This window comes from Cryptotermes secundus, unplaced genomic scaffold (assembly GCF_002891405.2).
Source record: "Cryptotermes secundus unplaced genomic scaffold, Csec_1.0 scaffold358, whole genome shotgun sequence".
Lineage (NCBI taxonomy): Eukaryota > Metazoa > Arthropoda > Insecta > Blattodea > Kalotermitidae > Cryptotermes > Cryptotermes secundus.
The window spans coordinates 11,006-35,116 of NW_019721523.1; the positions used below are offsets into that span (position 1 = coordinate 11,006).

At 38.0% G+C, this 24,111-nt stretch overlaps 2 protein-coding genes and 1 long non-coding RNA gene across 9 annotated transcripts in view; 2 read left to right on the forward strand and 1 right to left on the reverse strand.

Annotated features, from left to right (window-relative positions):
- Nucleotides 1-6,881, forward strand: part of LOC117283187 — a 14,142-nt gene extending 7,261 nt beyond the window's left edge. Inside the window, exon 2 of the long non-coding RNA XR_004514201.1 lies at nt 6,769-6,881. This is a non-coding gene — a long non-coding RNA (uncharacterized LOC117283187). The remainder of the gene's footprint in view (nt 1-6,768) is intronic.
- LOC111875492 (protein lethal(2)essential for life) lies at nt 6,522-9,305 on the reverse strand. Of its 2 annotated transcripts, none has more exons than XM_033755833.1 (3): nt 9,164-9,305; nt 8,186-8,404; nt 6,522-7,084 (listed from the first exon to the last, which is right to left on the reverse strand). In XM_033755833.1, exons 2-3 carry the CDS (start codon nt 8,402-8,404, stop codon nt 6,749-6,751), a joined length of 555 nt encoding a protein of 184 aa, XP_033611724.1. In that variant the 5' UTR covers nt 9,164-9,305; the 3' UTR covers nt 6,522-6,748. The 2 variants fall into 2 exon arrangements, with proteins under 2 accessions (XP_033611724.1, XP_023727557.1); XM_023871789.2 differs by lacking the exon at nt 9,164-9,305 and adding an exon at nt 8,780-8,794.
- Nucleotides 9,306-11,689: 2,384 nt separating this feature from the next.
- LOC111875475 overlaps nt 11,690-24,111 on the forward strand; it is a 28,226-nt gene continuing 15,804 nt past the window's right edge. For 2 of the 6 annotated variants that reach the window (XM_033755829.1, XM_033755828.1), the window contains exons 1-6: nt 11,690-11,955; nt 13,593-13,864; nt 14,905-15,145; nt 18,851-19,046; nt 22,083-22,388; nt 22,964-23,971. In XM_033755829.1, the coding sequence (XP_033611720.1) occupies nt 11,907-11,955; nt 13,593-13,864; nt 14,905-15,145; nt 18,851-19,046; nt 22,083-22,388; nt 22,964-23,971 (2,072 nt within the window). In that variant the 5' untranslated portion in view covers nt 11,690-11,906. The remainder of the gene's footprint in view (nt 11,956-13,592; nt 13,865-14,904; nt 15,146-18,850; nt 19,047-22,082; nt 22,389-22,963; nt 23,972-24,111) is intronic. The other 4 variants (XM_033755830.1, XM_033755831.1, XM_023871757.2 and 1 more) reach the window with 4 other exon arrangements.

Here is a 24,111-nt window from a genome sequence, read left to right on the forward strand (position 1 = left end):
CGACATTCTGGGTAATTTTAACTATTTGTAATTATTTTAATTAACTGGAACGTGGCTATCTTGGACAAAGTGAAGTTTTGTGTGTTGGTGATTTCTTTTTCTACTATAAATGCCTCTGATGATGGCTCCGTGGTGAGCCGAAACATGTAAGGCAGGTGCTGACGAGGTGGAAAACTTAAAAAAGTGTCACATTTGACGGAAGAAACTTGATTGTTAATTAGAATGTCAACCATTATATTTTGAGATTCATAAATATATTAATTCTGACTGGAATAGGGGAAAACTGCTGTAGCAATGGAACAAATATATTGTTGTGCCAGTTTATGAAAAGGTTGATAAAATGACTGTAGTAATTATCAAGGCATACCACTGTTATCTCCTACATACAAAACTTATCTAAAGTTCTGCCCTCCAGGTTAACTCCATTTGTAAATAAACTCTTATCTTCATTGTGTTATAACATAAACAGAGTCCCCCCACCAGAAATTGTGACATGTGTCATGGGCAAATATTATGGGTACAGATATGGTATTTAATATTCTTTATTGGGATCCATCACAACACAACAATGAAACGGTCTAAGTCAACATCACCTTAGCTACGTGTTTCGGCTTTTAAAGCCATCAGGCAAATGCATAGTTACTGCACTCACATACTGTTGATCTGCATTTCATTGTGACAGTCGAGCTGGATACTTGACAATTATGTTACACTATAATAATACAAGGTATAAAAATACAATAAAATTATCATAAAACTAATGTTATACAATAAAATATGGTTAAACATTATTCATGTAATGTTTCATATTATGAAGTCAATGTTGCAATCTTGTTGTTATATTCCAGCAGATATATAGCAGTATATTCATCACTTGTACACATATAGTTAACTGCTTGGAGGTCCGAGGTATTGGTGTAGTATTATTTAGTATTAATTGTTTGGCCAGTGCCTCGTTATACAAAGCATTTTGTCCCTTCTGGTTGAATTGAATTGACTTGAATTTATTTACATTCTATAAATCCTAAGTAGGTTAGTACCTTTGGATACAGAACAAGTCAAAAGGTTACATACATAAGTACAGGCAATTTTAGCTTAAAAATTAATCTAACTTAATTTTACATCATTCTCTATTTACATTGAAGTATTCATCTAAAGAGTAGAAGGAATGAGCATGTAGATAATTCTTTAACTCTGATTTAAACTTTTTAGTATCATTGCCCAAGTTTTTAATACTTTGTGGCAGATTGTTGAACACTTTTATGCCAGTAAAGTAGACTCCTTTTTGATATACTGATAAAGTTGATGAGGGTAGGTGGAAGTTATATTTTTGTCTAGTATTCATGTTATAGACATCAGAATTTAATTTGAATTTATCTTTGTTGTAAACAACAAATAAGAGAAGCGATAATATGTATTGCGATTGAAGAGGTAGAATTTTTAATTTCTTAAATAATTCTCTACATGAATCTCTACTTCTACATCCTGTAATGATTCTAATTATATTCTTTTGTATTTTAAAAATTATTACACTATGTGAAGAGTTCCCCCAAAATATTAATCCATAGTTCATAATAGAATGAAAGTAGGCATGGTAAACCATCTTCAATGTTTCCTGTGACATAAAAGGCTTAATTGATCTCATCGCATAGCAAGCTGCATTTAATTTAGGTATAATTTGTTCAATATGTATTTTCCAAGACAGTGTACTGTCTACATGTATTCCAAGGAATTTTGTATCAAGTACTTTACAGATTAATTTGTTGGCATAACTGATGTCCAGATCAATTTGGTGGTTGTTTTTAGTTGTGAATGATATGTAATGGGTTTTATCAAAATTTAATGAGAGTAAATTGGCTTCGAACCATCTGTTTAAGGCTTCAAATACAATATTTATGTCATTTTTAAAGTTTTCAAATTTAGAGTTCTTAAATATTATACTAGTGTCATCTGCATATAGAATTGGTTTAGATTTATTGTTGATGGTTTTAGATAGATCATTTATGTAGAGAAGAAAAAGTAAGGGACCTAAAATTGATCCTTGTGGAACACCGTGCTTTATAATTCCCCAGTTTGAAAATGCATTATGACTGGAGTTTTTATTATTTATTTCAACTCTTTGATACCTGTTTTTGAGGTATGATTTGATCCATTCATTAGCTTTGCCAGTTATTCCATAGAAATTTAATTTCGATAGTAAGATATCATGATTAACACAATCGAAAGCTTTTGCTAGATCACAGAAAATCCCTCCCACAATTAATCTGTCATTGAGAGCACTTAAAATATCGTTAGTTAGTTCATAGGTTGCTTTTTCTGTTGTTAGGTCTTTCCTAAATCCAAATTGCTCTTTGACTAATATGTTGTTAGAATTTAAGTGTTCAAGTAGTCTATTATACATAACTTTTTCAAAGACTTTTGAGAATGAAGTCAATATGGATATTGGTCTGTAATTAGAGATGCATTTTCTCTCTCCTTTTTTAAAAAGTGGTTTCATTACAGCGTATTTTAAGCGTTGAGGAAAAGTACCTGATGATAAAGATTTATTACATAGATGATTCAAGGGTGAACTGATGTAAACAGAGCTTGCTTTAAGTAATTTGGTAGAGATTTCATCATATCCATGTGAATTTTTGGGCTTAAGGGATTTAATAATGTTTTCAATTTCCTTCCTTGTTGAGAATTTGAGATTGATATTTGGAAATGAATTGTTAAAGGCACGAGACAGATAGTATATTGGATTATTATTATTATTATTATTATTATTATTATTATTATTATTATTATTGGAATATGTTTTCTCAGCTAATGAAAGGAAATATTCATTAAATGCACTTGCGATAGCTTGTGGATTGTTAGTGGACTTCCCTTCAATATTCAAACTTTGTACGTCTTCATTAACAGATTTCTTTCCTGATTCAACTTTCACAATATCCCAGGTGGTTTTAATTTTATTGTTTGATTTTAGAATTTGGCTGTTATAGTTATTCTGTTTGGCTTCTTTAATGACTTTTGACAAAATTTTACAGTACATTTTGTAGTGACTTTTTAGTCTTGGATCATTACTGTCCCTACTGGCCAAATATAGTTGTCTTTTGTGTTTACATGAAGTTTTTATTCCAATTGTTATCCAGGTGGATTTGTTTTTATTTTCATTTTTGACTATTTTTAAGGGAAAGCTTGAATAAAAGATCCTCAAGTATGTGTTCAGAAAGCAATTAAATTTAGAATCAATATTATTGCTGTCAAATACATTGTCCCATGATTCATTACTTAATTTTGTGACAAAATCTGCCATCGTATGCTTGTTGATTTTCCTTACTGTTTGATATTGTTGATTACTGGGCTGAAGGTCAATATTATTTATTTCTATGAGTTGAGCATCATGATCGGATAAGCCATTTATAAAGGGTCCTACAGTATAGTCTCTTAATTTTGAGTTATCAATGAATATATTATCTATCGCTGAACTAGAATTATTTTGAACTCTTGTGGGAAAGTTAACAGTACTGGAGAGATTGTAAGATGATAACAAAGAGTCTAAATTTAGTTTCCTATTACTGTCGATGAGATAGTTTATATTTATATCACCACAAATTATAAATTCAACTTTTGAACTATGCAGTACATTTAGGATGGTTTCTAATCTATTTATAAAGTGATTGAAGTTTCCAGATGGGGCTCTATATAAAGTCAGTATACAAATATTAGAAAAAGGAGAGTCTAACTTTAGAGCACATGCTTCCAGATCCTGGTCTTTGCAATAATCTTCTAAATTTATTTTAGTAAATTTTAGGTTTTCATGTACAAAAATACTCACTCCTCCTTTCTCCAGTGTTTTCCTACAGTATCTAGCACCTAAATTATAATTTTCTAAGTGAAGATGTTCTAATTCCAGCTGTTTCATGTGATGTTCAGTAAGGCACAGTATGTGTGGAAGATTTGAATTCATGGAGCTTATTAGTTCATTTGTTTTGTTTCTCAATCCTCTTATATTCTGATGGAATATTCTTAGTACTTTATTATTCATTGAATTTAGTAGACTGCAATTACCTTTTCTGATTTCTATTGGTTCGCTTACATTATTGTCTGAAAGATTAGTTTCTTTTGCAATTTCTTTTACTTGATAAACTTTACTTGCACTCTTTATCCTAAAAAATGATTCTGAACACCCATGACAACTGGAATGTGTCTGCCTTTAATGCTCTCTGCAATGAGTCGCGTCAGCTTGTCCTTGCCTCGAGGATTAAGATGCAAACCATGGACAGTATGTTCGCTCCTCAATATTGAAGAGACATCAATCGCATCAATGTGGGCCGCCCCGACCTCCACAAGCGAACGCTCAAGCCGAAGATTAATCTCCCTTACACACCTGTTAATCCATGGCTTGTCATGTCACCAGAGAAGACCAACAAACCTCACATTGGTGTGACTAGTTTTCTGGGCAATGTCACTTAAATCTTTCTCAATCTGATAATTGATGTTTCTCTCCAAACTGTTACCTGGCCCCCCAAATATAACTACCTGATCTTCTTTACTAAAACCTTTGCACAATTTTCCAATGTCCCCAGTGACATTGCTCAGCATTGGGCTTGAATATGCTTGGAATACAGATTGCAACTGCAAATGGTATTTGCTTGATAATGGCTTTAAAAGCCAAAATATGTAGCTAAGGTGATGTTGACCTAGAATGTTTCATTGTTGATCGCTGTTGTGTTGCGACGGATCCCATTAAAGAATTTTACATAATAACATAACAGGATGCACCCAATGAAAATTATATGATATTTGTCTGAGGGAGGACAGTTGCTTATATAGATTATGATAAACCAAGTGGCCTAGTTTTTTTCCTTGGGGAACTCCATGGTTTATTGTTCCCAAATTTGAGAAGGCATTTTGGGTTGCACTGGATAATCTTACATCAGTCTTTTGTTTGCTGCCTGTTAGATAAAACCTTAACCAGTTTTCCACTGTTCCTTTAATGCCAAAATATATAATTTAACTGTTTAATGTAACAGTAAAGTCCCTTTGCTTAACTGATTAAGCACTACGTTATGAAGGTGTATGGGGGAGTGGATATATAGATCCAAATTTTCTTGACCTCAGCACCAAGATTTTATAATTTACTCAGTCAAAAGCTTTTGCTAAATCACGGGACTCCTTCAGCATGCATTTTTCCATTATTAGATTTGAATCTGCTGTTTGTTTAAAGTCTGCATTTATAATGGATGTCCCTCTCCTGAAGCCAAACTGTTCTGGGACTAATATGGTATTAGTTTGCAAACAATAGTTAACCTACTGTAATATCTCTCTGAACTGCTTCTGGCAAATAGGTAATAGTGAAATTGACCTGTAGTTTGTTATGCTTGTTTTGTTCGCCTTTTTTACAGTAGTTTCCCTATTGAAATCTTAGGATGGTCAGGGAGGATACTTGTGCATAGTGAATGATTACAAATGTAGGACCTGGTTGTAAAATGGTTACTGTGCTCTGGTACTAGGATCTTTGATGTGGATTTTGATGTAACAGACCATAACATATTCTGACTTCATCAGATATTGAAGAAAAAATAGAAGGAAAATGGAACACTACATTAGCTGTTTATATACCTATGACATTCTTCAACATTCTTAATGGATTTGGTATACCATGAACTAACCTGTTTGAATGAAACCTATACTATACAGTCTGTACAGATAAATACTTGTCCGCATTTCCTATTCAGAATAGACTAAGGAAAGAAGATGCTTACTGTTACTGCTTTTAATCTTTGCTATTTGCCATGGGAGTCAAGCAAAAAACAGCAGGGACTGGAACTGAATGGGACACATCAAGTTCTGGTCTATGCTGATAATTGATTTGGGTCTAGATGTAAAGTGAAAAGTTATGTACATGTTCATGTCTTGTCATCAACATTTAGCCAATAAATGATTTGAAAATGTGAAAGTTCAAAGGTGCATTAATGAAATGAGAGAAAAGGTCTGGAAAATGGTTTTATACCATTCAACTCAGATGTGTTTGTGTACAGAGATTAAAATATTCAGAACTATAATTTTACCTCTGAATGGGTGTGAATTTAAGGGAAGAACATAGACTGAAGGGGCTACAGAACACAGTGTACAAATATTTGGATCCACGACTGGAATTGGCTGGAGGCTTGAGAAAATGGCGTGAAGAGATTCATACTTTGTACACATTTTTCCAAAAATAGTTGAATGATCAAGAGTAGGAGGATAATATGCACCTCTAAGCAAGCACTGATGATTAGAAATTCTTGACTTATACTCCTACATTAGGAAACCTCTAGGGAAGAGAGACCTATTGGAAAAGGGTGTAGAAGGAAACATAGTACTAAAGTGGATCTTAAATAAGATAGGTGTGAACTTTGTCCACCTGGCTCAGCAGAGTCCACTGTAGACTGTTGTGAACATCATAATGGACCTGTTAAAAATTATGTAAATAACTCATTCTGTGAATGTACTTGTACCAGAATATTAATAAAACTAATGAAATAATAGTATATAAAATGCAGTTCAAATAATTTTTATTGAACAAACTTCATGGTACATCATTTCAGTTATTACATACAGGCCTGATGCAGAATACATTTAAGAAAAAAAAACTTTGTAATATTTATGTATTGTAACATGTTTAACACCCTGTGAAGTTTAAAATGATACACACTACTTAGTACAGAGCTTTTAAATGCCTGCAAAGGGTTAACAGATATTAGACTTGAAGCATCAACGATTAGCTTTCCATCTTCTGAGGTTCATCTGCCTTGGGGGTAGTGCCTGGCTTAATTGCTGGGGCCTGGGTCTGTGTGATTGGAATAACCTTCTCATTACCAGCCTGAGGCAGGGCCTTCTTTGGTGCAGAAATAGTAAGGACCCCATCTGATGAAAGCTGAGATACTACAGTGTCTGGATCAATATCTGCAGGAAGCTTATAGCGACGCTGGAACTGTCGAGAAATGAATCCATGCTCATCCTGTCTCTCTTCATGCTTACCCTCTACAACCACATGGTCGTTCACAGTCTTTACTGTAAGTTCATTTGGCTTGAACTGCTGCACATCCAAGTTTACCTGAAACAAATTTAAAAAATAATATGGCATTATTACATAAACTGAAGTTGTGGATATAACTTGGAGCTATAAAATAAGGTGTCTGATATCTATTCACGGGACAGATTATTTATTTCAGATGATATATGTGCACAACTATCAAACATTGGTAGTGTTATAAAATGTAAAAATGAATGCATCAAGTAACTTGTATTACCTTATGCATCACACTAATACACTTCATTTAAAATGCTAGACCTTCGTGTAACAGTCATCCACTTGTTCCATTTTATTCTAATTCATTTGACTGATTTAATGCAGACTAAACAAATTTATAAAAATCTGTGCATGGAGAAGAAAACACACAGGAAGATGGACTGAGTTGTGGCACCTTTTAGTCATGTAGGTGGTTACCAATATGAGGAGCTTCATAACTTGTACTCTTCTCCAAGTATAATTAGAATGATCAAGTCAAGGAGGATGAGGTGGGCAGGTCATGTAGCACGAATGGGGGAGACAAGGAATGTGTATAGGATATTGGTGGGAAAGCCAGAAGGTAAGAGACCACAGGAAAGACCAAGGTGTAGGTGGGTGGACAATATTAGAATGGATCTTAGAGAGATAGGATGGGATGGATTGGATATATCTGGCTCAGGATAGGGACCAGTGGAGGGCTCTTGTGAACACGGTAATGAACCTTCGGGTTCCATAAAATGCTGGGAAATTCTTGAGTAGTTGCAGAATTGGCGGCTCCTCCAGAAGGGCTCAGCTCCATCAGTAAGTAAGGTGGTTACCAATATTATGGAAGAACTTGCTGCCTCCATCATGATGATAGAAGACAACTGACTTCACATTCTTCTGGAGTACAACACCATACAATCTTACAGACGGTTACCAGCATTCAAATGACCCACCTACAAGACTACGCAGTGTCACAACCTAGTCCACTGTGTAGATTTTAACTGAGAACCTCATTTTTCTTATAATATGAAATTGGCATTTACACACTGCTGTGACACACACATCCATTCAATACGTAACTTGTTTTACAATACACACTCCAACCTGGTATTTCTCAAAAAATGAACACCCACACTTCAGCAAGCACCAGCATGTACTTACCTTGAAACCATCTTTATCATTCTGAATGTGTGACCCGCCACCGTGGCGGGCAGCATGACTACGCCATGGTCTATAATAGCCTGCCCGAAGAGGGGCCAAAATGGAAGGGTTGAGCAGATCATCTCCGAGCAATCCCATGCCGAAGTTTTGGTCAAATAAACTTACTGGTCTTTGTAGTTCATCAAACAAATCACCAATAAGCAATGGAACCAGAGACATCTGCAATAAAGGTAAATTAATTTCCTTAGGTATTTCATTTGGTTCTTGTCTCTGCGAAGATTCAAACCCCATACCACTCGAACGCAAATCTAAAGCGGTACTGTTACGCCAGCTCTATCGCTGGGGCCATTCTAAATTTTCTTCAGTTTTTCGCACACCCTAGTTACTTAGCGTCCCACTGGTACAATTCATATGCAAAGACTGAAAAATCACTCTCCGCCTGTACAGACACTGTGCTGTGAATATGCAATATTAATGCAGGGAGGCACGATGGGGAACACAAAATGTCGCAGTTTGTTCACGTGAATAATCAGATCACAAACCTACACCATGTGATGACGCCACATCACCCTACTTGTTTTTCTTTCAGTGTACCTTTTTCGGCTGTAAAAGATCTGGTCTTCTTGCCCGTTTACTATCTGACTTAACTGTGAAATACTAATCATGAATCTGCAATCGAACGATCCAGAACCAACTAGACGAAAACCCATTATGCCACGGTGTCACAGCGATCTGCTGTTACTAAAACATTATATTTTTAAAAACATGTTTTTAATAAGCAACAAAGCTCCACAAATATTTACTATATGAAGTTCACAAGCACAAATACTGAAAATAACTACACAAGATCATACTAATATATACACTAAAACTGCCAGTATTTTAGTATTGTCTTATATAACTGTTTTCAGTGTTTGTGGTTTTATATACATATATAAAAACATTTTCCTAAATATATCCGAAGAATTTCTAACTTACCTTTCGGGCCTCTATGCGAAAACTGTTAGGCTTGGTAACACGCAAAACAAATTTCCCGCTGCAAACTTCACTTAACAAAACCAACTGCGTTCCACCTCCTTTCACTCTCAACTTTTACCGCGATTGCTCAGAGCAGACGCTGCGTCACTCAGCTCCTTTCGCTTATATACGTTCTCATCACCACTTCGAGAACTTCGAGAACCATCTAGCTCATCTAGCTCGATCTAGCTTGATCAGTACCACAGATCACTTAGTTCCGTGCCTGTCTCTACGCTCTGTGGCGAGATAACGAAAATCAGATCTAAATTAAGCGGTACGAATCCGTGGTATTTTGATTGGTCTGGAAAGTCAAGTGAAACTGAATGCTATTGGTTGGACACGTATGACGTACGTCTCCGATTCGTGGTATAGATTTCACTCGAAAGTTCCAAGGAATGTTGCCGAGTATGTTGTTACTCAGGACAAGAACGTAGAACATTCGAGCCTGTTCCTGCGGTTTCAACCGTTAATGTATATGTCTTCTGGTATTATCTCGTCAGTCGCCATGATTGTGATTCTTTAGCATGAATTTCCTTCTATGTAGGGGAATGTCTGCATAAACATAGCGGGCAAAAGTGAAACTTCACATTTTTATGGGGAAATGTATTGCAATTTATAAAATATTTCCAGTATTGTGGGAGGAAAGTGGCGGGGAATATAAGAATAGGAATTTACAATAAGCATGTAATGGAAAGTTAATGGACAAGTTTAACTGTATTCATTTTAGTCCTTCACACTGGTTAATGGACAAATTTAGGAAAACTGACCCACCTGCGGAAAGGGATTGGCTGAAAAGAAATAAGCTAAGAACTTGCATTACATGATTAAACAATGAAACATAAGATGCATGGAAATCTGTAGATTACCCACAAGGTAAAAATAAAGTTATCCATGGGTTTGATTAATTAGGCACCATGCCGTGAAGACGTATGGCTGAGGACATCGTATAACTCCACCATTCTTAATCTCGGTACTAGATAGATGTGACTGATAAGCTTCATGCCATTACCTCTTCATTCTCTGGGAAACAGCCTACGGCACCCATTGTATAGGAGGCTGAGTGGACCTCGGGGACGGTCTGGTAGTTATGGAGAAGAGAAAATCTCTTACCCCTACCAGAAATCGAACCGACTCCTCGGACGTCTAGCCCGTAGCCTAGTCGCTGTACCGGCTTCCGAAGATTACACCCAACATAAACCTGCTAGGGAATCGATAGATGAAATTCATCTTCTAGAGAATTCAAACAAGCACCAGGGACATTGTAATTCTACACTTGACCCGCACAGATGAGGCTGTATGTGAGATATTTAAAGACTAATTTCTGTAGCTTTAAGTGATATGTAGAATACAGAATGTTACTGGTCATGTCATATTAGTCTCATGATGAAAGTAACATGCTACAGATTTTGAAAATACTATAATGCTATATTGAAATTTGACAGAAGTGACTTGAGGATATCGGGTATAACAGAAATGACAGTAGTAATGAAGAGGCCAGACTATCGCATGAAAGTGCTCGTGTGGAAATGGATGATTTATAGCATTCTTCTGATGTTGAGTTAACTGGAATGTAAGTACGACGCTGAAGTTAATTCAGCAATGAATTGCAAGAATTTTTTTCAGAGAGAAAAGAATTAATCACATGAATATGAGGATAGGATGAACGCCAAAGAACTAAAATTATAGAAGATACTTTCTGTGTTGGTATCGGCAGTAGTACATTTATAAATATAAGAGAGTAAAACTGGTTATATGATTGACACTTTTGAATAATGACATATATGTAAAGTATTAATAAATTGTATTAGCATTTTAGTTTTTGACCTTGTTTTCAGGTCAGAAGGCGGAAGTATTCTTCGTAGTCATATTCATCAGAACGTCAGATCTAAAATTGTGTGACACATGTCAGAGAGTAGAAGCGATTCGTAATAAAATACGTACGCTGACTCAACCCATTAATTATTTATTGTACACAAAACCATGCGAAATTATACGCTTATCAGTACAGGGATCGTCTACAGTACTTACTGATCCGTGATCTGCGGTTTGACTACTTTGGACCATAGATAAATATGATACTTCCTGTATTCTGAGGGTTAATATTTATCCTGCAGAATCACCAAATTGAAAGATTCTGTCAGAGTACGTGTGCACAACAAAAATACTTAGTAATATGGATCTTAGAAAAGCATCTCCGCATGATACCATGTGAATGACTTGGTGTATATGGAATTTGTTTTAAATCAAACGAATTAATGCACATGTTTTCCTTTAACCTCGGAACTTGATGGCATTCTGCTGATTTTTGGTGTGCCCAAAGGCTTAAATGTCTTAGGCATTTTACCTTCCGTAGTGACGTAACTTTCTAAATACTCTCAAGGCTTTTTATATGTGCATCTTCGGTCATTGTGTACGAGACATATACAAATTTCCCATAATGCAATTGTTCCTCGAACCACTACAATTCACTTCCGCTAAATATTTTTCCGGGGCGTACAGAGTCAAGCTAGACACTTTCGTAATATTAGAGCGTTGTTTTTTAGTGTTCGCGTTTTGAGTGATGGTGACATTATGTTGGAAAGGCGGACGAATTCAGTGCTTATGTGACTCGTGTCTGCATTATGACAGATTTTATTTTGAATAGTTTTACTGTGCTAACATTCGCTAACATTAATTAAATCTAAAGGTTATGTGAACAAGGTTTATGAACTTTGAAGTGCTGGGATATGTCACCTTATGTCTGGTATGTCCAGGTATTTGCAGTGTTTCAAAATGTAGAATTTTATTTCTGCAGTCTTTCTTATTTGTTCATATAATAAGAAGGATAACTGGTAAGTTGCCAGTAACAAATGTCAATACCGTTTGAGCTCTTTGTGGAGTTACAAATAGGAATCCGTAGAAGTGTTGGTTAGGAATGTTATGGATGTTGAATTTGGGTTTCTCACAGCAGTAACTGAAGAGTTTTCAATGTAACGTCATGTAGGGCAGTGGAAGTACACGACGTTTCGGAATAACATGGTGCCTCCGTCGTCACGGTTGAAGAGTAAACCAAGCAAGTAGCCATCCAAAATGACTGTGAACTTCTAGTGGGATACACGGCATTACATACCAGAAGATAGTACTTTTCAATGTTATGGTTGATTCAGAGCATTGTAATTTGCAAACTGCTGTAGCTCTTAATAATTGGTGCAAGCTCTCTGTTTTTCAGGGTTTATACTCTTTCCTTATAGCTATCAGTACTGGTAAATACTCTGTGGCTTTTAATATTAAGATTGTAATGTAATATACCTTTTGATGTTGAATCTTCTTCTGTTCTCTGACATAATAAGCTGACCTGACTGATTTTGTATTTGATTGATAATTGATCATTGAGTGGGTTCTTAGATTACAAGATTTTACTGTGAAACAAACTTAATAAACAGAGTGTAAGATTTGAGGCTTTCACGGCGGTGACTATGAAGAAAGCAGTCTTCTGGGATTTGGCACCGTGTATATGTGGTGTTAACCGACGTTTCGGAGGAACGTATCGCCCCCATCTTCAGGGTTGAAGAAAAAAAAAGTATAAGTAAATCTGCAAGCGACAACACTGTGAGACACGGTACTTTACCGTGTCTCACGGTGTTGTCGCTTGCAGATTTACTTATACTTTTTTTTTCTTCAACCCTGAAGATGGGGGCGATACGTTCCTCCGAAACGTCGGTTAACACCACATATACATGGTGCCAAATCCCAGAAGACTGCTTTCTTCTTAATAAACAGAGCCATGGCAACAAAATCGTTATTCCCCTTACTTCTGTGGTTTATTTAATGATGCTGTTTGAGCATTAAGACTACATACTAACTGGGTTATAGGCTAATAGATGAATTGGAAAGGATTTGGAAGGCAATGGTTGTGACCTAATCAAGGTCCTATCCCAGCATTTGCCTGGAGTGACTGATGAAAATCACAGAAAAGATCAGCCAGAATATATGCTATCCCAGTTGAGATTTGAAATGATCCCATCTAAACTACAAGTGTGGCGCAATATCCCTAGACCAGCCTTTCCAGTCAGCCAAGTGTTACTTACTGAAACCAACATGAAGAATCTGATAGGAGCAATTGTACTTTTGAACCAGCCTGAGTTAAGATATGGCTTCCATGCTGTCTTCTTCACAGGTTATATTGTATGTTGAACTCCTGATATATATGATATATTAAATAGTTATCTGGGAGAGCGGTACTATTTTGGCAGTTGCCTGGAAGAGCTGAGAAAGAAAGCCACTAATGCTGGTCAGAAAGATGGTTGTGAATCTTTGTGCTTGGTATTTTCTGCTGCTGTGTCTTGAATGGTTTAGAATACATAATTTAAGACTATATGTTTTAAATTTGGTGAATGTTTTTGGATTTCAGCAGAAAGCGAGGGAAGGGATCAAGGACGGGGAAGTGTGCAAGACATGGTGGCTACACTTCAGGCACGGCGAGAAGAGTTGCAAGCAAAACTTAATGACAGAAACCGAGAATTAAAACAGCTATGCATACAGGAGGCAGAACTAACAGGAGTTTTGCCTCCAGAAACTCCTTTGGAACCTGGAGAGATTCCACCAGCTTTCAGGCGCCGTGTGGGAACAGCATTCACATATCCAGAGAACCTCATCAACAACAACCAGCTGAAATCTAAAGAGGTAAATCTTTTCGGGATTCTGAAGGATCAGTGTTCTTTTGAATTCATATTAGTGAAATCTGTGTGTATGTGTGCATGCATGCACACATCTTCCCCCCCCCCCCTTCTGATTCAAATATGGACATTAAATGATCTATTTTCACGACACTTGGGATGGTCATCATTTCATTGGAGGTGAATTTTTTATCCCTTTTCAGCAGTACCAATATGGTGATAGTGTGAACATGTGAAGTAGGAGTAACCGTGTGGTGATAAATTGTGAAAAATATGCAGTTTTTATTACTGTTAAATTTTAGAAAAACTGAAAATGATGTCAAAACTAGAATGAAATGCTTTTGTCTGTTTACTGATAATTGATGACTCAGACCAAAATGTTAGTATTGGAACAAACCATGCAATTGAAGTAGGTATTACTATAAAGAAGCTATTACAGATGCATGGTCTGTCACTTGCGTTTGCATCATCAGTTTTCTGTCCTCATGGGACATCAGACAAGTAAATGTGCCATATTTCTTATATGATGAACATGTAGAATATACATTTTGTTTCTAAAAGTAAAAAGTAAGTAAAGTTGTCCCTGTGCTTAACTAATTAAGCACCATGCCATGAAGGCATATGGGACAGTGGATGTATAGATCCACATTTTCTTGACCTCTGTACTAGCTGGAGGTGAGTTGTCAGCTTCATGGCCTAGCTGCCTTACCCCCAGGGAAAGAGCCTGTGGTACCCATTGGATAGGAGGTTCAGTGGACCCCAGAGCATGTCTGTACAACTTGGAAAAGAGAAAATTTTTGGCACTACCAGGACTCAAACGCCGGACCCTTGGTCGTCCAGCATGTAGCCAGTCTTTGTACCGACCGTGTTATCCCGGCTCCTTTTTGTTTCTAAAATAGTACAGTATTATTATATATTTAGCATACTGTGATTCATAGATTTGGCATTTAAAGCTTTTAAATGTAAAACAGATAGTACAACAGATGTAGTTGATGGCTGTAAAAATAAGTGAGAAATAGAGTCAGCATTGGGTATGTGTACTTTCAGGAGGAGACACTGACTGCGTTGGAGTTGGAATGTAAAATACAGAAAGGGATTGCTGAAGCAGCACTGGGACTTGCCAATGAGACCACTTCAAGCAGAGCTGCTCGACGTAAGCATAGGCTTATGTACCAACAGAGCCGCCGTCGCCTGATAGAACTAGAAGCAAGGCTTGACCTGTTACAGCAGTCCAACAAATCACAACATCCAAAGCAGAGGAAGAAGCCACGACCTCCTCTAGATAGTGGTAGTAATCTGATTTTACTGTTTATCACAAATTCTTCACATTGGTACAATAATCAGTAGTAGGAATTTAAATCTATATCTGGTTTTAAATTCCACAGCTGATTATTATACCAATCTGAAGAAGTTGGGCTATTCGTAGACTTCAGGAAAGCCTAAGATTCAGTTAGGATGGAAGTATTGTACAGTATTCTCATAGAGTTTGGGGTACCCATGAAACTAGTTAGGCAGATTAAAATGTGTTTAAACAAAACGTATTGTAAAGTCCATATAGGTAAACATTTGTCTGAAAGTTTTCCTATACAGAATGGTCTAAAACAAGGAGATGCTTTATCACCACTCCTCAACTTTGCTTTAGAATATGCTATTAGGAGGGTCCAGGAAAACCAGGTGGGACTGAAATTAAATGGGACAAATCAGCTGCTGGTCTATGCTGATGATGTGAATCTATGGTTTGTAAGGTAGATATCGTAAAGAAAAACACAGAAACTACAATTGACAAAAGTAAGGAGCTTTTTGTAGAAGTAAACACAGAGAAAACTAAGTAAATGTTGTAAGATTTGAGGTTGCTGTCTCATTAGCTGAATGCAGGGCGACATCATGACATACAGATAGCTAACTGATCCTTTGGAAATGTGGCACAGTTCATATAGTTAGGACTGAAAGTAACAAATAAAAACTTAATTCAGGAGGAAATCAAGATGAGATTGAATTCGGGTAATTCTAAAGGGTTCTGACGATGATGTATAATACTTAGAATTACTGGGCTTCTGGGCTTTGTCCATCGTCATGTACTCTAGAAACTAGAAAAGACAACGTTTCGGAAACTGGATCTGTTTCCTTCCTCAGGTGTGGGGGGAGGTAAGACGCGTACTCTGTTGGGTCCCCTAGAAAGAGCTAATCTGTCACATCTAGTGAACGAAGTTAACTCTTTCTAAGGGACCGAACAGAGTAGGTGTCTTTCTCTCCTTTCACCTGAGGACAGAAACAGATCCAGTTTCCAAAACGCTGTGTTTTATAGTTTCTAGAATACCAGACGATGGACAACGTTAAAAAACCCAGTAATTCTGAATTCAGGTTATGCTTGCTACCATTCAGTCCAGAACTTTTTGGGTTCTCGTCTGCTGTCCAAAAACAAAAAAAAAATCAATATAGAAAACTAATGTTGCCTGTGCTTCTGTATGGGTGTGAAACTTGGTATCTCACATTAAGGGAGTTACATTGACATGTGGGTTTTCAAGATCAGGGTGATGAGGAGAGTGTTTGGACCAAAGAGAGGTGAAGTGATGGGAGATTGGAGAAAGCTGCATAATGAGGAGCTTCATAACTTGCACTATTCTTCAGATATAATTAGAAGTCAAGAAGGATGAGATGGGCAGGGCATGTAGCTGAAATGGGGGCAAAGAGGATGCATGTAGAATATTGGTGGGAAAGCCAGAAGGAAAGAGACCGCTAGGAAGACCAAGACTAGGTGGGTGGATAATATTGTGATGCATTGCGCTATGGAGGACATCCCTTCCCCCGCCAGCAGTGACATGGCGGCATTGGAGTCCTGTCGCTACTGCGGTAACAGGCCAGTCAACACTCCTCCCCCCTCCCCCGCGGTGACAGTGCAGAGGAGCGGCTGTGTCAGGCAACCATTGCTGCGGTGACGTGGAGGGGGATGCAGTGGTTACTGCACAGCAGGAAACAACAACTCTAGACAGCATTGCCCAGCAACACCTGTAAACAGGCAATATGGCAACAGGGAAGCGAGGCGCTTTCCGTTGTCTGCCTGAGGGTTTATAAGAGAACTGCACTGCCTAAGGAGTCAGTTGAATTGGAACAGTCGCTGAGTTCAGTTGTAGCGAGCGAATCGTGAATGCGGAAAGAAGAATACCGGAATGTGTGATTAGAAGTGATAGTTTGTGATAACTGAGAAGTCATCCAGTGAAGACTTATTGTGTGACTTCAAGATTGTGAGCTGTAGTACAGTTATCTTGGGAGTGTGTAATTCAGAGAGACTTGGTTAGCTCCCGAGTTATAAATACGTGAATACTACTGAAGAAATTATTGTGTAGGGTTTATAAATTGGTTAAACCCGCATCTGTGTTATAAGTATTTGTAGTTATGACTTGTAGGTTGTTAAATAAACCGGTTAACAATCTGAACGGTGTCATCAGTAGCAAAACACATTACAATATTAAAATGGATCTTAGGATGGGGTGGTATGGACTGGATTGATTTGGCTGAGGATGGGGACCAGTAAAGGGCTCTTGTGAAGATGGTAATGAACCTCGGATTCCATAAAAATGCTGGGAAGTTCTTGAGTAGCTGCACAGTTAGCGGCTTCTCAAGAAGGGCTCAGCTCCATGAAGTTAAAACCAGTGGGCACTTGAAGTTGTTATGGGAAGTGTTAATTTGTTCAGTTGGTAGGACAGTGTTCATCTTATGATAGTTTAGGTTGGCTGTATGTGCAGCCTCCATGTTTTTCTGTATGTTTAAAAGACACTGACATTTGTTCTTCCGCCCACTATGTAGTGATTCGTTCTACTGGAGTCCAGTTTGCTCTAGCAAAGTTTGCTACTGCACGTGTTATATTGTAACTATAATGTAAGTAAGTAAAAGGCAGAAGCCTAACAATACAATGACGTGTATTGAGTGTGTGATTAAAGCAGTAAGTCATTAACTGAAACTACAGAGATCAAATTTCTGGCAAATAACTTATCAGAAGTAAGGCGAGAAAGACAGGAGTTTGTAGTTGGCCCTCTGTTAAGCACTGGGGGGTGGGGATAAAAACCTGTTGCTCGTCACATAGCCATGCACTTGACTGGTCTATCTGGACTCCTGAATACGATGGGGTACCCAAAAGATACCGAACTAATTTGTTTGTGGGTAGAGCTTTTGTAGTACCGCGTTTTGCCGCTGTGAGCGCATAGAGCTAACATTCCTGAGTCGATAAGCTGACTACCGTTGCTTTAGAAGGTAAGGACTAGTTTCGGCAGAGTTTATAGTGAAACTGTTTTGTGTGATCATCGTTTTTGCAATGCTCATTTTCGTGAACAGCGTGCGGCGGTGAAATTCTGCTTTTTGCTTGGGAAAAGTGGAACACAAACTCTTGAAATGTCTGCTTTTACCGGTTCTCACCGTCGCTTTGCTTGCAGATTTCTTATATTTTTTCTTCTACCCTGAAGATGGAGGCGATACGTTCCTCCGAAACGTCGGTTAACACCACATATACAGGGTTCCAAATCCCAGAAGACTGCTTTCTTCATTTCAGTTCATATACACATGTACTGTCATACATATTGCCTTTTTGTGGTTTTTGTTGTAAATGTTTTTTTATGGTGTTTGTGGTTTTTGATGTTATTTTTATGTTAATGTCTATTATGTATGTTAATATTTGAACCCGAATTTTACATTGTGAGTGTAAATAGTTTTACATTCCTCACACCAGTTAACCCAAGAAAATGATGTGAAGTGAAAGAATTAATCAGTACATTGTGTCTAGTGATGTAATTCTAGTTAAGTCTTGCTATGCAGATTCTGTGACATGGGACTTTGTGATCTCAGGTTGGTATAAGATTCACAGATTTTGTGAATAAGGTTAATGTTTTAAGTTTTTTTTTTTTGTAAAAATTAAGTGCTGCATTGTTTGCCTAGACATACTGATTCTACAACAGAATTGCAGTTTGCATCCACATTAAATGAATATCTATTTTTTTTTCAGATGTGGACTGTGTGGATCGTGACACAGGAGGTGATGCTCTCTCACATGATGGAGGTGTCAGTTTGTCACCACTCAGTCCTGAAGCAGTTGCTGGTGAAACACGTCGATACTGGGACATTCGTCACTCTGCAACCTACGATGGCTTATCTCGGCATGCTGTGAGAGATATGAAAGGAGTCCATCCTCAGTTACAACGGTGACTTTTTGTCAAATATTTTTAGGACTAACAGTTAGTTAGGAACTGTAATAGCTCAGTCGGAGAGTTAATTTATTGTCTGCTACTTGGTCATGATGTGGTCTTTAACAGGGGCAATGATAATTTTGGCGTTTCCCCAGTATTACACGATAATTAGTGTTTTTTGTCCAATCACATATTACAGTTGAGAAACTGTTATAATCCTTTCTATTTTCCAAAATGCTCACTGTCAGAATAGATAAAATAGTGACTTTGCTATATGTTTTAATTGAATGTAGAACATAAACTCAAGGAGGATGAGATGGGCAGGGCATGCAGCACAAATGGGGGAGATGAATGCGTATATGAGATTGGTGGGAAAACAAAAATGAAAGAGACCACTGGGAAGACCGAGGTGTAGGTGGATTGACAATCCTAAAATGGATCTCAGAGAGAGAGAGGGGGGGGGATGGGATGGATTGGATTGGATTAATCTGGCTCAGGATATGGACTAGTGGAGGACTCTTGTGAACATGACAATGAACCTTCGGGTTCCATAAAATGCTGGGAAATTCTTGAGTACCTGTAGAATTGGTGGCTCCTCAAGAAGTGCACAGCTCCTTGAGTGAGTGAGTAAGTAAGTAAGTAGAACATAAGCTCTTGTTTTGGGGGGAGAATGTAAATTACAAGTGTCTGAAGACAAAAGGGCACGGAAAGTATTTGGATCTAAATGAGCAATCTAGGATATTACAGAATACCAAACTTTGTGACTTCTATAGGTCAGCGTTGTTTCAGTAGTGAAAATGAAAGCTGTGATGTACTTCATGAATGTGGTGAGGAGGCCTCTTTGGTATTATTAAGAACTGTAGAGACTGTGGCTTGGTCTGTTTTGTGGCCTCAACTGTTTCAGCTCTCTCCTCCTGACCCCCCTCTCTCCCTAATCTCTTTTCCATGAGCTTTTATAGATAGTTTACCTGCCAGAAGGGCACTGCAGTCTATAAAGGATGGAAAACACTACTTTCTGCATACATATTGAGCATTTAGACTTGGTTTGTTTACTTCAAGATATAACAAAACTACTGATATGTGGAGCAACATGAACTCAGTTTTATGAGCAGTGGTTCATCTAAAGCCATCACTTGGCCTTATCCCACTTGCCACTCAGTGACAGTTGTTCAGTGTGTTCTTGGAGAAGGAATTTGTGAATATATTCAGAGTATTATATCTAATTACCTTCACAAAGGGCATGGGTAAGAATATTGCAGGTCCGAGAACAAACATTGTGTAAAGTAAGTATAGTAAAAATAAAGCTGGCCCTGTAACAGGCCATGAAGGCCCATAGGGTTGTGAAATGTTGAGGATCCCACATTTTCTAGACAGTCGGCTCAAAGATGGCGGTAAGGTTGTCAGCCTTACGCGCCAGCCGCGGTTTACTCCCCAAGAACATTATTTAATTAATTCCTGGTACTCATTTCTGTTAGAGGCTGAGTCGGCCCAGGGCCATAGTGCAGCTGGAAGGATTAGGTCAATTGAAAAAAATCCAATGACCTCATTGGGACTTGAACCCGTGACCTTTCAGCTTGTAGCATAGCCCCTCAACCAACTATGCTACCGCGTGCCCTCGAACAAACATTGTGTACTGAAATATTTTGTTCAAGCTCCCTATGTACAATCAGATTCCCATTTAAGGTTTCTGTGGGGATTAATGGATTTCAACACTAAATTGAGGAATATCTTAAATGGAAGAATTGTAGCAATGAGAATACAGTTAAACTCCAATTTTGCACTCTTGGTTCTCATGTTTTTTCAGATTCTATGCTCTTTTGGTTGGTCCCAGTCAAATACGTGTAAGAACAATGTTAAATTTTCACATATTTTTTGTTTGCTCAAAGTTAAATTTTCTCCATATTTGCACTTTTTTTTTAGTTCCAACAATGGAAACTTACCTGATATTACATTTACAGCATTCTGTTTTGGAAAATTAAAAAAAAAAAAAACACTGTCACCATTGCACTACATTCAAAGTTTGTTGTATCTCTAGATTCTAAAGGGTTCTGACGGTGATGTATAACAAAATTACTGGGTTTTTGAACTTTTTCCGTCATCTGGTATTCTAGAAAACAGAAAACATGATGTTTTGATAACTGGAACTGTTTTTGTCATCAGGCGAGGAAGGGCAAGACACCTAAGTTTGGTTCTTTCTAAGAGGCGCAACTGAGTAGGTGTCTCCCCCCCCATTTCCCCCCGAGGATGGAAATAGATCCAGTATCTGAAAGGTCATGTTTTCTATTTTCTAGAATACCGGTTGATGGAATAAGTCTAAAAACCCAGTAATTCTGAGTTATATCTTTGCATTTGAAAGTTTTTGAACCTTTTGTGCTAAAGCTAAGAGAGTGAGAGCCCAGGGAAAGAAGAAAAAAATGAGAAATGACTGTGACTGGTTATAGAAATAACATAGCATGTAGGTTAGTGTATTTGTATTTACATTGTTATGTTTTCAGACCGGTGTATTTTCAAAGACTTACTGAAGTTATGGTATAAAATTAAACCACATTTTTTCCTTATGTTGCATCAATCTCATTTCCCCTGCATATTATGTTTATTGTAAATAATCCCTTGTGCTAGTTGTTAGTAGTAAAGCTAAGTAGTTAAAACATAGAATAAGTTAGAAGAAGGATGTAAGAACTGCTTTCAGTATGATTTGTCATATTGACTGCCTGCAATTGTATTGATCTGTACAATGTAGGCTGTCGGCCCATTTGAAGAATGTAATATAGTTTTTTTTTTTGTTAGTTCCATGTCATCTGTACATGGAGGTGGTAATGAATAATTGTAAGCCATGACTGAATATTGGTGTTGTGTTATAGACAGTTTGATTGATAGACTCTGTTTTATAATATTTATAATTGGTCAAGTAAGTCTTATGTGAGAGCTGATGGTGGTAACATATGCAAAACCAACATTTTTTTTATGATTACAGAGTTATTGGTATATTTTCTATCTTTTGTTAGCACCACACTCTCTGGTTAACAGTATATTTCATTTATGTTAATTCAGACATGGCAGTGGTGGGCACTTCTCAGGTGGGTTGGTTACAAGCTTGGGAACTGGAAGTGGGCATGTACACTACATACAGCAGTATGCAACGCTGGGAAATGAACTAGAAAATCACCATCCAAGACTAGAGACAGGGCCCACTTCATCAGCTGTATCCACTCTTCCCAGTAATTGGATGCGTCATGATCAGGGACTGTACACAGAGGTGGATTCTGGAATGCACTTGACACATTCTCCCATGCCACGATATCCAGTCTCACATGTTTTGTCTCAGACACAGTCCCGTTGGCATCAGGAAAGGAACAGGTTGGTCATGATAGTTTTCTGTTCTTATGTGCATATGGCTTTAATGTTTGGGCCTTTTTTGGCTAATATGACACAACTTACAGAGAGTGAAATATAATTCAACATTTTATAATTTTTTTATATTGGCTATCCAGCCCCCTTTTGCCCTGGCCTCTGATTTTCAGTTTCATGATCATTTTACAGACGGTAGGACTCCTTGGAGGAGTGATCAGCTTGTTGCAAGGCTGCTGCCTAAACACACGACAACACAAATGCAGAATAAACGCATTTACAGATGGGATTCAGACCCATGATCCTGGCTCTCAAGCGAGCGAAGACAGTACATGCCTCAGACCATTTGGCTACCGTGACTGGCTCAACATTTTGTAATAAAAGTCATTAACTAATATACAGTACTGTGCCAGTTGTTGTATAAAGAAATACATAAAAGTTTTGTATAATGATGTACTGCTATACAGTAATATTCCACTTATGATTTTTGGGAACTTCAAATGTTGGTAATGTAGTTGTTAGTAGTTTAAAATACTGTATTCTCTGATTATTGGGTTGTTTCTTATTCATGTCCTGTTGTGTAGGTTTGGGAGCCTGGATCGACGGAAAGCTCCTGCACCTTCCCACAGTAGCAGCAGTCCTTGTTTGGAGACCTGGAGTACTGAAGACTTGGAGCTGCAAATCCATATGCCAGCGTATCAAGGTGTGATGTATGGTGTATCAAAATATGGACACACCTCAGCACAGCCCTCACTCTTGTGTCCTCCTGTGGAGATGAAACAAAATCGGGCTGATGAACCTCATATACAGCAGGTGGTACAGAGTACTCATTCTGTAAGTGGGGGAGGAGGTAGAGCATTGCTTCCAAATCAGACATATCCAGAACACAGTTTGGGAATAGATGGACGTGGGGGAGGACTGCTCCGAACACAGTCTCTGGGTAGTGTAGATCCCCAGCCAACTGACACGTTAAATAGGAAACATAAGGAGAAGGAATGGTATGAAACATCGCTTGATGCAGATCCTTCACAAGCTACACAAGAGTCACAGTCCCGACCTGCCTCATCCTTGCGAAAACGATCTCCAGAACCTGGTGGACCAGCAACGAGTGATGCTTCGAGCAATCTTTCTAGAAGTAGTAGCAATGTATCCAGTGAACAGCATCCTCGTTATCGTGTGCACCATGTGGTCACAAGTAGGAATGAAACTTTTGACACAGTTGTGCCATTTGAGTTGCCCAAGAATCACACTGTTGTTCAGGCTGGGAAGTGGCAGCCATATCGGGAAGTGACCAAACCTTTTGAAATGGCTGACTTCTACAAGTATAGCACAAAGTTCCGAAAGAATCAGGAGATGGGACGTGCGTCTCAAGTGCCTTGTCCTGACTCCAGTCAACAGCAGCAGCAGCAGCAGCAGCAGCAGTCATCATACAGTACAAGTTCCCCAGGGTACCAAGCCCAAGCTCATGCTTTCAGTGGCCCTGGTATGTGCCTTAATCGAGGTCCGCACTTGGAGTCTCCTACGCCCCAGCAGAAAGGAAAATACAAACCCTTGCAACCAATGACATGTCAACCACTTGATCCTGCTACAAGGTTAGTTTTGAGGGTATCGTTAATGTCAGTTAATGTAAGGAATGTTGCATTTCAGTCATTGTATCTATTCAGGCAATAGTTATTTTAATTATATTTTATTATTGCAGATTCTTAAATCCACCATCCATTAGTAGCTTTAA

What these genes read in the sequence shown, in the direction of transcription:
- LOC111875492 (XM_033755833.1), bottom strand. Translation starts at nt 8,404, where the DNA reads ATGTCTCTGGTTCCATTGCTTATTGGTGATTTGTTTGATGAACTACAA. An exon ending in ATGATAAAGATGGTTTCAAG is followed by an intron (nt 7,085 to 8,185) that starts GTAAGTACATGC and finishes AATTTGTTTCAG; the next exon opens with GTAAACTTGGATGTGCAGCA.